Source organism: Chelon labrosus (assembly GCF_963514085.1).
Source record: "Chelon labrosus genome assembly, chromosome: 14".
In the NCBI taxonomy this organism is placed as follows: domain Eukaryota; kingdom Metazoa; phylum Chordata; class Actinopteri; order Mugiliformes; family Mugilidae; genus Chelon; species Chelon labrosus.
Window position 1 is genome coordinate 4,446,047 of NC_140347.1, and position 13,879 is coordinate 4,459,925.

The following is a 13,879-nucleotide window of genomic DNA, read 5'->3' on the forward strand; positions in this document are numbered from 1 at the left end:
CTGCTTAAAAAAATCTGTTGATGTCCATGAACATCAACAGATTTTCACACAAGTCCTGAAAGTCGACAAAGTTAGAACCCAATAAAACACATGGAACAGAAATATTAGACTGAAATGAGCCAATATTTCACATCAAGTATTGTTGGAGAATTCATCATATTTGGCTCATTTTGAGGCCGACAGCTTGATTTCTGTCTTAATAATAATAATAATAATAATAAAAAAATTTTATAGGCGCCTTTCACGACACTCAAGGTCACCGTACAAATTGTTTAAAATAAAACACAATTCAATACACGAAATAGTTAAAATAAAACACAATTAAAGTACACACAAGCATAATATAGAACATAGAATGACAGATAGAATGGGAGATAGAAGTGAGACTATGGAATGGAGTAGGCCTGTCTGAATAAATAAGTTTTGAGCTGAGATTTGAAGGTGGTGACTGAGTCTGAATTTTTTAAGTGTTCCAGGAGGGCGTTCCACAGGCAGGGGGCTGAATGGGAGAATGCTCTGAACCCCATGGTGGTCAAGCGAGCAGGTGGGATGGTGAGTTGTTGTGATGAGGATGACCTAAGAGTGTGGGCAGGAATGTTTATTTGGAGCAGGTTAGTGAGGTAGTGAGGGGCAAGGTTGTTTAATGCCTTGAAGATGAGAAGTAGGACTTTGTAGTTGATACGGAATTTGACAGGAAGCCAGTGGAGTTGCTGCAGGACCGGTGTTATGTGACTTATGGAGGGGGTTCTAGTGATGATTCGTGCGGCGTAGTTTTGAACCAGTTGTAGCTTATGGATGGATTTGTCAGGTTAACCAAATAAAAGGGAGTTGCAATAGTCCTGACGGGATGTAACCAGGCTATGGACAAGAGTGGCAGTATTTTCAGGTGAGAGGGATGGACGGAGACGGGAGATATTGCGTAGGTGAAAATAGGCTGAACGGGTGATTATCATTTGAATGAGAATGGAAAGAAAGAGTGGTGTCAAGGATGACACCCAGACTCTTAACCTGGGGAGAGGGGGAAACTGGGGAGTTGTCAATTTGAATAGAGAAGTTGTTTATATTAGATAGGGTGGTTTTGGTGCCAATGAGAAGAATTTCAGTTTTACTACTGTTGAGTTTGAGGAAGCTGGTGGAGAACCAGGTTCTGATTTCCTGAATACAGTAAGTGGGTGGAAAGGTGGAGCTGGGTTTGGTGGACAAGTAGAGCTGGGTGTCATCCGCATAACAGTGGAAATTAATATTATACCTATGAAATATCTGGCCAAGGGGAATGAGGTAGATGATGAATAAAAGAGGACCAAGAACAGAGCCTTGGGGAACACCAGAGAAAAGGGGGGATGGGCGGGATGTAAATGTTTTTAACTGAATGAACTGAGTACGGCCAGAGAGGTATGAGATGAACCAATTGAGAGGTGTGTCAGAGATACCAATGGAGGCTAGTCTGTGGATGAGAATGGAGTGGGAGATTGTGTCAAATGCTACGGTTAGATCAAGGAGAATGAAAATTGAAAGGAGTCCTGAATCAGCAGCCATAAGGAGGTCATTGGTGATTTTTAACAGGGCTGTTTCTGTGCTGTGTAAAGGGCGAAAACCAGATTGAAATTGTTCATATAGGTTATTGTCAGAGAGGTGGGCATGGACCTGGGATGCAACTGTTTTTTCAAGAACTTTAGATAAAAAGGGCAGATTGGAGATAGGACGGAGGTTACTGAAATTGTTGGGGTCTGCACCAGGTTTCTTAAGTATAGGGGTGACTGAGGCTGATTTGAGAGACGAAGGGACAAGACCAGAGGTGAGAGAGGAATGAACAAAGGCAGTTATAAGAGGGATGAAAGAGCTTAGCTTTCCTGCTGAGGTCAGATATGTCGGAAAACGAGGGTAATTTGAAATTAGAAAATGTAGAGGAGATAGTTTGGGCAGGTGGGAGGGGTGAGGTGTGTGTGCTGTGAGCTAGCTGTTGGTGGATAGTGTCAATCTTTGTGTTAAAAAAATCCATAATGACGTTGCAGTAAGCAGTTGAGTAAAAGTGAGGGGGAAGAGAGTCCGGGGGTTGTAGAGTTTTGTTAATCAGAGAAAAGAGAGCCTTTGTGTTCCCATCATTTGAATTGATTTGATTTGCAAAATAAAGTGATTTGGCAGTAGATAGCATGGCCTTGTAGTGGAGAATGTGGTTATGGAACATGTCCTGATGTATGGTGAGACCAGATTTCCTGTAGAGGCGTTTCAGTTGACGTCCTTTGGCCTTAAGCTGACGGAGTTCGGGTGTAAACCAGGGTGCAGAGTGGGTGAAGGTGACAGTCCGTGTTTTCAGTGGAGCCAGGGAGTCGAGGAGATTATGAAGTCCAGTGTTGTAATGGAAAAGCAGTTCATCGGGAGTGGATAAGTGGTTGAAGGGGGGAAGGGCAGTGATGCCAGTATTCAGAGCAGTTAAGTCAATGTCCTTAATATTACGAAATGATATGATGTGAGGTAGTTTAGATTTAAATAGTGCAAGGTTAACATTAAATGATATAAGCTTATGGTCAAAGATGGGGAGATCAATTGCAGAACAGTTAAAAGGAGTAGTACCAGAACAGCAGATCAGGTCCAGAATGTGTCCTTTTGAGTGGGTGGGAAAGTCAATAAACTGCTCTAATCCAAAACTGTCCAGGCAGGATGTGAAGCTTTTTGTGAGAGAATTTTTCAAATTGTCGAGATGTATGTTGAAGTCACCCAGTAGAATTATGTTAGGGCTGAGTGAGGATATGTGAGTGAAGAAGGTAGAGAATTCACTGATGAAATCGGTGTTGGGCTTAGGTGGACGATAAACAGCGGCTATTATAGTAGGAGATGGTCCGTTCAGTTGAATGACCAGAGATTCAAATGACTGGTGGGCTGGGATAGAGACAGACAAGACTTTCCATTTCTTGCGGTGAATTATTGCGATACCTCCCCCCCGTCCAATGGCACGGGGTTGACTGGTATAAACATACCCGGAAGGAGATGCTTCATTCAGCTGGGAAAAGTCATTTGGTTGTTGCCATGTCTCTGTTAGGCATAAGACATCATACCCGTGGTCACTGATGAAATCCTGTAGAAGTTGTCCTTTACTGGAGAGAGAGCGGATATTAAAAAGTCCAAATTTGAGTACGGTTTGGCCAGGAGTGGGAGGAGGCTGTGCAGTAGTGGGATCATAGTCTAAGGGCGGGCTAGTGTGACATTTAATATTAACAAGATTGTTGGGGTTAACAGAAAATCGTCTAAATGAAGACAAAACTGGCCTGCTGGAGGATACAATGGTGTAGATAGGGAATGTACTGCACGAAGATGGCCTAGAGGGGGAGCTAGTGAGATCAGTTGTAACTGGTGACTCAGACAGAGAGGAGGGCGAGGAAGAGTAGTCACGAAAAAACGGAGGATGGGTAGTTTGAACATCCTTCCAGAGAGGGCGACAGCACTAATTAAAGGTGCTTGGTTGTATTGGGTGGGCAGGGGTGGAGGCGCTGAGAGGCCAGGTGATGGTAATGATGATCATGGTCACGCACGGATGGACAGCTGATATAATACGGCATGCAGATGGAGGCCGTCAGGTGAAAAAAAGAGAGGGGCGGGACCAAAAAGAGTCGAAATTGTGGATAAAGTTAATCTTGAATGAGCCGCACATTGACTGCAGCCAGGTGTGAAGATAAAGAAGGCGGCTGAAAGGCTCAGGGCCGCGGCCCGACGTGGGGATAGGGCCGGAGATGAAAATGGATTTTCCACTGCTTGAATGTTGCTCTTGTAAGACACAGGATTCCAGTTTACCACCAGACTCCATTTTTAAGTTTCTCCTAGAAAAGAAGCAGGTTTGAATCCTCCATCCATTTTTGGGTTCATGTAGTAAGTAGTGTGACTGTGATGTTTCCGGCTCTTTCAGGACACAAACTGATTGATTTCTTTAATATTTAACCCTGGAGGATGCAGCTTTATCCTCAGCGCTCTCAGATTCTTTGTCCAGGACTTTCAGTAGCTCGCTCTGTGTTTGCAGCCTCCTTAACAAAGAGCCACTAATCTGCTGATAGCATAGAGCACCAGATGTGTTATCACTCCACTGTCTGCTCTACACTGAATGACCTGCTTGGACGTTTTAAGTGGAGGTCAGCAACACGGCAGCAGGAAGTTCAGCACAAGTTTTTTTTTTTTTTGTCTATAATTAAACAACATAATATAATAATTAAAAGACATTTGTTATCCAGCTGGATAGTGGGAAAGTGAAGATGAGTCAAGATATTAGATTCAACTTTGTTGTCAGTGGATGCAACTAAAAACAGTTTGGCATTGAACCAGAAGTGCAAAAATGAACCATCATGTGGACAAGACAGAAGACTATTGGGACAATGTTTAGTGGACACATGAGACCAAAGTAGAATAGTTTGGTTTGAATGAGATGAAACAACACTGCATCATTCCAGCATCAGAACCTCATCCCTCCATCAAACATCATCCTACAAAGCAACCACTTGTTGGAAGAAGAATGAGATTTTAAATAATAGTAATACAACAAACTGAGCTGTCGTATAAAGATATCAGATAAATAAACCTCCAGGAGCAGCTGTATCTCCCTGTAGAGGAAAATAAATTTAACTTATTAACATTTCATGACGTCCAAACATCCACGGAGAGAAAAAACTACATGATTCTTGTCTTTTATTTCCTTTATTTAATCAGGTAAAACTCTGAGATCAGCTGCAAGAAGGACACTTTTATAATATATTATTAATCGTCATTTAAGCCGTGCATCAGCAGTGCATGTTAGAATAATATTAACTCAACAGCAGCTATGCACAGATGCAAAAAATATATATATAATAAAATAATTATTTACAGATGTCTGTGTATTAAAAATATATGTATGTTCAATTTAATTATTCTGTAGTTTTTGGTTATATGCATACACACCACAGTCCAGGTGAATTTAGAGGATTTGTAGCCTTTTTTTTTTAGCAATAAAATTTAATAAAATTATAAACCTGAATGTAACACAAACATATTTTAATCTGTATTGTGTTGGTAATAATGAAAAAAGAAATAAGACATAAGACATAAGACATGTTTACTGATCCCACGTATGGGAAATTACCTTGTCACAGTAGCGCGGGAATTTGGCAAAAACATACAAAACAGTGACGACTTTGACTTCGACAGGGGGAAAAAAAAACACAAGTACTAATTTGAAAAATATATAGAGAAATACAAAGACATTCTGTATATACAGTGTGGTGGTGGAATAAAACTTTACACATAAATAATTGCTAAAACTTTTAAAAAACTATAAGGTGGTGAAAATGAGTCTCCTTAAAGCTATGGTTTGTTACGAATGTGAGTTTAATTTATTAAAATCACACCAACGTTCAGTAAAGACACACAAATGCTGATAAGGTAAATTATTAAATGTTGGGTTTATTATTTTATTTATTATATTATTTAAAGTTCAGGGAGAAGGAATAATGAATGTCAGACGATCTGCAGCAGATAAACAGACTGTTTGTTGAGGCTTCTTCTTCTTCTCCTCTCACATTTTGTGTCTCTTCAGACACAAAATGTCTAGACCTGGGTATTAGCCCAAACTGAAGGCACCACAGCTTCAGCCTGCCAGGGAGCATGGTCTTGTGGATACTCTCAAGGACACCTATGGTGTCCAGAACGGCTGATGCTACATGCTAGATGCTAAATGCTAACCAACTCTCTGAAATTTTAGATTTAAAAATAAACTGATAATGCCGGTTTTAATTATGGTTTATTTATTTAGAAATATTTATCGTGTTTTCTCAAAGTGAGTAAACTGTGTTGTTAGCATGATAAGGTTAGCTTTCAGCTCAGATCACATCAAAGCTAGGTACACCTGAGACTTAGAGCTAACTAAACATCATCTGGATCGTTCAGAGCGACTGGTTTCCTGTTATTTAAGTAGACGTATAGAAAGGTTCTTCACTCTGATCATTAAAGTTAAACCTGAGCTGTGCAAGAATATTTTTTATTTCCCCCATCGTCCACTGTGACTCTCCTTCTGATACGATGACATAGTCATTACAGAAATTAAGCTTTGAGCCAAGAAATCAACTAAATGTTTCTGGTAACTGCTGATCAGTCGTCTTTAGCCCATTCCTCAGAACAGAACCACTTCAGTTCTGAGATGTTGGTGGGTTTCCTCACATCAACTGCTTGCTTCAGGTCCTTGTATAAAGAAAGTTATCATCTCTAGCTTTAACGTGTCTTAAACTCTAAACACAATGATCTACTTCCACCACCAGATATTAAATGTGTTTTCATTGGTTGCAGTGACGTACTGACCCAACACCATGACGACAAAACTACAATTTATATGATCACTGACATTGATTAGTTGTTACAGCCCAGTACACATTTATAATCATAATGTTTATCTTTAACTGATCTGATTCACTGGTAATATCTTCACTGGGTGGTTATCATCCGCAGTGAAAATGTATGGAAACATCCTCTCAGTGAAAGTGTGTTTGAAGGTGTGTATGTGTTTGTTAGTATCAGGATCAGAGAACGACAGATTTCCTCTGTTCCAGTCCAGATTCACTCTGATCCTCTGGAGCTTCTTCTCTACTGAGAGACTAGTGGAAGGATCTGATGGTGAGAATGCGAAGTATTTACCTTTATGGAACACGGTTCTCCACAATTCAGACTCCACCTCTTTCTTCCTCTGGACAGACTCTGTTAACACACCCAGTGTCCATCCTGTGTTATCTCCAACATCAACATCCCAGCTGTGAGTCCCTGAGTTAAAGCCTTCAGAGCCCAGGACAGAAAAGTAATAATAAATCCTCTCTGGATTATCAGGAAGATGTTGTTCATCTCCTACTCTCACACTGGTCAGATCTTCAGACAGGATCATTTTTTTTCCAGCAGTGTTTGGATCCAGAATGACAGGAGTGTAGGAGACCATGTCCTTCATCTTGTTCCAGATGTTGAAGGTCAGGTTGCCCAGATGTTTGGCCTGGTCTATCAGAGCTCCTGAGGGCAGCTGTGGATCATCCAGCAGGGGGCAGCGCTGGACTCTTTCCACTGCAGCCTTGTAGTTGTTGAGGAATGAGACGTCTTCAGCTCTCAGCTCCTCCTCTGTGGCTCTGACTGTGTCTGAAAGAGCTGCTATCTCTCTGCTCAGAGTCTCCATCTTCTCCTTCATCATCTGACTCTTCTGCTCCTCTTCCTCCCTCAGTGCAGCCATCCTGGCCTCCTCTTCCTCGTCTAGAAACTGGTGAAGCTTCTTGAACTGCTCCTTAATCTGCCTCTCTGTGTGTCGGGCCTGGACCTTGATGTGCTTTTCTGTTTCATCAAACTTCACTTTAACTTGTTCACAAACCTTTAACTTCTCCTTTAAGGGCTCCAGAGTTTCCTGAAGGTTCTTCTTGAGTTCTGTTGCAGCTTCATCGATGGGACTGAATCTGTGGTTGAAGTGTTTTTTTGAATCTCTGCAGACGACACACACTGGCTGCTGATGGTCCAGACAGAAGAGTCTGAGTTTCTCAGAGTGCAGACTGCAGAGAGCCTCTGAAGATCTCTGATCTCTCTCCTGTAAGAAGGACTCACACAGGTTCCTCAAGGCCAAGTTTATAGGTGGATCATCTCTTGAAGATCTTCTCTTACAAACTGGACACTGGTGTGTTGGTTTATCTCTCCACCAGTTCTTCAGACAGACTTTACAGAAGCTGTGGCTACATGACAGAATAACAGGATCTCTGAAGACCTCCTGACAGACCGGACAGCAGAGATCCTCCTCTAATCTGGAAGCCATTTAGTCTCTGAGTGAAGCTGAAACACAGCAGACACAAAGTCCAGTCAGTCATGGCTCTCCTCCATCTTCTACTAACTTCCCTGAAGCTTCCTTTGACTTTGAGTCCTGTTTTTGGTCAAACTCACCTTCAGTGTGTGGAGAGTCAGCAGCTTGAAGCAGCAGTGTTGTAGTTTTCCACTTTTCTGTCCTGTAGCTGGACTCACTCAGAGGAAGGTGTTAGTTTGGTCTGAAGGTGAATCTGATCGTCTGTGTCTCTCTTTAGTCTCACACAATAATAAACTGTTTCCTGGTTTGTCTCAGGTAAATCAGGTGAGGGGGCGGAGCTACACATGTAGTTGGACCTGTTAGTCAGGAGTGTTTCAGTCCAAAGGTGTTTTATTGTGGAGTGAGTTGCTTCAGTGTGTGTTTTGTGAATATTTGTGGAGTGAGTTGCTTCAGTGTGTGTTTTGTGAATATTGATATAAACAGAGCTGCTTAAAAAATCCTGAAAGTAGACAAAGATAGAACCCAATCAGCCAATATTACTTATCATGTCGTCCTTGTTTCCAGTATCTGCTGTGACCTCCTTGTAACTAAATGTTTCTGGTAACTGCTGATCAGTCGTCTTTAGTCCATTCCTCAGAACAGAACCACTTCAGTTCTGAGATGTTGGTGGGTTTCCTCACATCAACTGCTTGCTTCAGGTCCTTGTATAAAGAAAGTTATCATCTCTAGCTTCAACGTGTCTTAAACTCTAAACACAATGATCTACTTCCACCACCAGATATTAAATGTGTTTTCACTGGTTGCCGTGACGTACTGACCCAACACCATGACGACAAAACTACAATTTATATGATCACTGACATTGATTAGTTGTTACAGCCCAATACACATTTATGATCATAATGTTTATCTATAACTGATCTGACCAGTGTGAGAGAAGGAGATAAACAGCATGTTCCTGATAATCCACAGAGGTTTGAACGAAAGGAACGAAAGAAGGAAGGAAGGAAGGAAGGAAGGAAGGAAGGAAGGTCATTGGTACACTAATAATCTGAGTATTTTCTGTTTTTTCTTGTGTTTCCTGCTTTTATTTTGTAAAGTTCTTCTGTGTTTCTTTACTTCCTGTCTGTGTTTCTTCCATCCTTTGATTGATTGATTGGTTTCTCCTTGTGGCTCCGCCCTCATTAGTTTCACCTGTGTCTCGTTAGCTCCTCTGTCCAGGTGTGTATGTATACATAACCTTACCTTTCCCTTTGTCCTCTGTCATGTTGTCTGTGATGTTGCTCTTATTTGTCTCACTGTTTAGTTCCTCATGTTCTTGTCTTGGTTTTAATTTTCCATGTTGTGTCTTTCCTGCAGCAGCTCCTTTCGTTTCCTACTTTGTCAGTTTTTATTAAATTCTCCTTTCTCCTCTTTGTGTCCTCTCCTTTGGGTGACACAGTCATCTAGTCAGTTTTCTAGCCCTGTTTTCTCTGTTAGCATGTTACCACGCTAGCAGTATGAATGCTAACAAGTGATTCAGTAAAGAGTGTGTGTTAGTTTACTAAACACTGTTCACTAAACTTACTACGTTAGCATGCTAACATGCTAACTGAGGTTTACTATTTTAGATCTTAATCTGCTTGCACATTCTTTATGAATAACAATTTTATTTAATATATATACTTTAGCTATGCCTTTCTAAAGCTGACACCTTTTACAATAAATTACATTTCAAGTTTACAGACTATATTTTATTTTATTTTTCTCAGTTATTCATGTTGTATTCTTTACCTTGTGTACTATGTGTAATTACTGGCTTTGTAATTTTTACTACTGGCTGCAGGTACAAAAATAAATTTCACTGTGCATTGTATAACTGTGCATGTGACAACTCTTATCTTAAATTTAAATATTATATAATATTCAGCATTATCCTACTTTTAGGTTTTACCCATTGTCAAGTCCTGGACTCTTGTTCCTCTCTGTCAGCTGTTCAGAGGAGGAGCTGTTCTCCATCTATCTCTCAAGTTTTGTCTTTTTTGTCTTGTCTAGTTTCATTTAAATCCGTCAGATGCGTCATAAGTTCAACAGAGTCTGCCTCATGAACAAACCTTGTGTGTGGATCAGTGGTTTAGTTACCAGACAAATGATTTACAGTTCCTATGAGACATATTCACTTACTTGGATGTTTTCCTCTTTTGTAGCTTTTAGGAATTGAATCATTTCCTTTACTTTCGAGGGGAAAACTGATTTTTAACAAAGCAAAGTAAATTAATTAAATATATCATGTAAAATAAGTGACTGCAGAAATATTCACCCACTTTTACAACGACTAATTCAACGAGGATCAGTTTCCCTTCAGTGAAAATTAATTTAAAGGCAGATAGTTATTCAATCACCGTCCCAGTTTTGTTCATTTCTCTCATTCTCATTTGTCTTCAATCAAAGATATCAACAGTTTTCTGCTTTAAACTTCTAACTCTGCAGTGGTTTAGTCATAAACAGTCAAACTTCAGAGCAGATAAACTGTGTTTCTGTATTCTGACCTTCAGATGGAGCCACTCGTCTGCTCATCGTCTCCATGCAGCCTCACAAAGAAAAGCTCTGTTTGATCAGAGTTAGACCCACATCAGTTCTTCAGATTCTTCTGCTCACGCAACTGCAACTTAAATCTAAACCCACAACGTGAATCAGATTTCATTAGCTGGTAAAAAAGTTCTAATCCTTTATGAAAACAAAGCAGTTACATTTTTCATATTTTTCTTATAGTAACAGTTTTGTTCTGTTAAAATTACAAAGCAACCACTTGTCGGAAGAAGAATGAGATTTTAAATAATAGTAATACAACAAACTGAGCTGTCGTATAAAGATATCAGATAAATAAACCTCCAGGAGCAGCTGTAACTCCCTGTAGAGGAAAATAAATCTAACTTATTAACATTTTATGATGTCCAAACATCCACGGAGAGTAAAAACTTTATGATTCTTGTCTTTTATTTCCTTTATTTAATCAGGTAAAACTCTGAGATCAGGACACTTTTATATTATATTATTAATCGTCATTTAAGCCGTGCACCAGCAGTGCACGTTAGAATAATATCAACTCAACAGCAGCTATGCACACATGCAAAAACATATATACATATAATAAAATAATTATTTACAGATGTCTGTGTATTAAAAATATATGTATGTTGAACTTAAATATTCTGTAGTTTATAGTTATTTGCATACACACCACAGTCCAGGTGTATTTAGAGGATTTGTAGATTTTTTTTTAGCAATAAAATGAAATAAAAATAATAAAACTGAATGTAACACAAACATATTTTAATCTGTATTGTGTTGAGAATAATGAAAAAAGAAATAAGACATGTTTATTGATCCCACATATGGGAAATTACCTTGTCACAGTAGCACGGGAATTTGGCAAAAAAAAAAAAATATACAAAACAGTGACGACTTTGACGTCGACAGGGGAAAAAAACACAAGTACTAATTTGAAAAATATAAACAAAGAATAACAATGCTTTGAAAAATATATAGAGAAATATAAAGACATTCTGTATATACAGTGTGGTGGTGGAATAAAACTTTACAAATAAATAATTACTAAAACTTTTAAAAAACTATAAGGTGGTGAAAATTAGTCTCCTTAAAGCTATGGTAAACAGCAGCCCTCGGTCCAGAACAGCTCATGCTAGATGCTAAATGCTAAATGCTAACCGACTCCCTGAAATTTTAGATTTAAAAATAAACTGCTAATGCAGGTTTTAATTATGGTTCATTTATTTAGAAATATTTATTGTGCCTTCTCAAAGTGAGTAAACTGTGTTGTTAGCATGCTAAGGTTAGCTTTCAGCTCAGGTCACATCAAAGCTAGGTGCACCTGAGAGTTAGAGCTAAGTAAACATCATCTGGATCGTTCAGAGCGACTGGTTTCCTGTTATTTAAGTAGGCGGCTGGAAAGATTCTTCAGTCTGATCATTAAAGTTAAAACTGAGGTGTGCAACAACATTTTTTTATTTCCACCATCGTCCACTGTGACTCTCCTTCTGGTACGATGACATAGTCATTACAGAAATTAAGCTTTGAGCCAAGAAATCAACTAAACGTTTCTGGTAACTGCTGATCAGTCGTCTTTAGCCCATTCCTCAGAACAGAACCACTTCAGTTCTGAGATGTTGGTGGGTTTCCTCACATCAACTGCTTGCTTCAGGTCCTTGTATAAAGAAAGTTATCATCTCTAGCTTCAACGTGTCTTAAACTCTAAACACAATGATCTACTTCCACCACCAGATATTAAATGTGTTTTCATTGGTTGCAGTGACGTACTGACCCAACACCATGACGACAAAACTACAATTTATATGATCACTGACATTGATTAGTTGTTACAGCCCAGTACACATTTATAATCATAATGTTTATCTCTAACTGATCTGATTCACTGGTAATATCTTCACAGGGAGTTTATCCACAGTGTTAATGAATGGAAACATCCTCTCAGTGAAAGTGTGTTTGAAGGTGTGTATGTGTTTGTTAGTATCAAGATCAGAGAACGACAGATTTCCTCTATTCCAGTCCAGATTCACTCTGATCCTCTGGAGCTTCTTCTCTACTGAGAGATCAGTGAGAGGATCTGGTGGTGAACGTGTGAAGTATTTACCTTCATAGAACACTATTCTCCACAATCCAGATCGTATGTCTCCCTTCCTCTGGACAGACTCTGCTAACACACCCAGTGTCCATACTGTGTTATCTCCAACCTCAACATCCCAGCTGTGAGTCCCTGAGTTAAAGCCCTCAGAGCCCAGGACAGACCAGTTATAATCAATCCTCTCTGGATTATCAGGAAGATGTTGGTAATGTCCTAGTCTCACACTGGTCAGATCTTCAAACAGGATCAGTTTTCTTCCAGCAGTGTTTGGATCCAGAATGACAGGAGTGTAGGAGACCATGTCCTTCATCTTGTTCCAGATGTTGAAGGTCAGGTTGCCCAGATGTTTGGCCTGGTCTATCAGAGCTCCTGAGGGCAGCTGTGGATCATCCAGCAGGAGGCAGAGCTGGACTCTTTTCACTGCAGCCTTGTAGTTGTTGAGGAATGAGACGTCTTCAGCTCTCAGCTCCTCCTCTGTGGCTCTGACTGTGTCTGAAAGAGCTGCTATCTGTCTGCTCAGAGTCTCCATCTTCTCCTTCATCATCAGACTCTTCTGCTCCTCTTCCTCCCTCAGTGCAGCCATCCTGGCCTCCTCTTCCTCGTCTAGAAACTGGTGAAGCTTCTTGAACTGCTCCTTAATCTGCCTCTCTGTGTGTTCGGCCTGGACCTTGATGTGTTTTTCTGTTTCATCAAACGTCACTTTAACTTCTTCATAAACCTTTAACTTCTCCTTTAAGGGCTCCAGAGTTTCCTGAAGGTTCTTCTTGTGCTGTCGTGAAGCTTCATCGATGGGTCTGAATCTGTGGTTGGAGTGTTTTTCTGAATCTCTGCAGACGAGACACACTGGCTGCTGATGGTCCAGACAGAAGAGTCTGAGTTTCTCAGAGTGCAGACTGCAGCGAGCCTCTGAAGATCTCTGATCTCTCTCCTGTAAGAAGGACTCACACAGGTTCCTCAACACCAAGTTTAAAGGTGGTTCTTTCATTGAAGATCTTTTCTTACAAACTGGACACTGGTGTGTTGGTTGCTCTCTCCACCAGTTCCTCAGACAGACTTTACAGAAGCTGTGGCTACATGACAGAATAACAGGATCTCTGAAGACCTCCCGACAGACCGGACAGCAGAGATCCTCCTCTAATCTGGAAGCCATTTAGTCTCTGAGTGAAGCTGAAACACAGCAGACACAAAGTCCAGTCAGTCATGGCTCTCCTCCATCTTCTACTAACTTCCCTGAAGCTTCCTTTGACTTTGAGTCCTGTTTTTGGTCAAACTCACCTTCAGTGTGTGGAGAGTCAGCAGCTTGAAGCAGCAGTGTTGTAGTTTTCCACTTTTCTCTCTTGTAGCTGGACTCACTCAGAGGAAGGTGTTAGTTTGGTCTGAAGGTGAATCTGATCGTCTGTGTCTCTCTTTAGTCTCACACAATAATAAACTGTTTCCTGGTTTGTCTCAGGTGAATCAAGTGAGGG

At 40.3% G+C, this 13,879-nt stretch overlaps 2 protein-coding genes across 2 annotated transcripts; both read right to left on the reverse strand.

The window, feature by feature from the left end:
* Window positions 1-4,858: 4,858 nt before the first annotated feature.
* Window positions 4,859-7,813, reverse strand: LOC311499652 (nuclear factor 7, brain-like). The gene has a single exon (XM_084560724.1). It carries the CDS (start codon window positions 7,784-7,786, stop codon window positions 6,407-6,409), a length of 1,380 nt encoding a protein of 459 aa, XP_084416850.1. The 5' UTR covers window positions 7,787-7,813; the 3' UTR covers window positions 4,859-6,406.
* Window positions 7,814-12,086: 4,273 nt separating this feature from the next.
* LOC311499642 (E3 ubiquitin-protein ligase TRIM35-like) lies at window positions 12,087-13,563 on the reverse strand (the record flags this gene model as incomplete). The annotated part of the gene is made up of 1 exon (XM_084560714.1): window positions 12,087-13,563. The coding sequence occupies one exon, from the start codon at window positions 13,561-13,563 to the stop codon at window positions 12,187-12,189; it is 1,377 nt and encodes a 458-aa protein (XP_084416840.1). The 3' UTR covers window positions 12,087-12,186.
* Window positions 13,564-13,879: the final 316 nt, after the last annotated feature.

Coding starts and splice junctions, on each gene's coding strand:
- LOC311499652 (XM_084560724.1), bottom strand. CDS start 7,786: ATGGCTTCCAGATTAGAGGAGGATCTCTGCTGTCCGGTCTGTCAGGAG.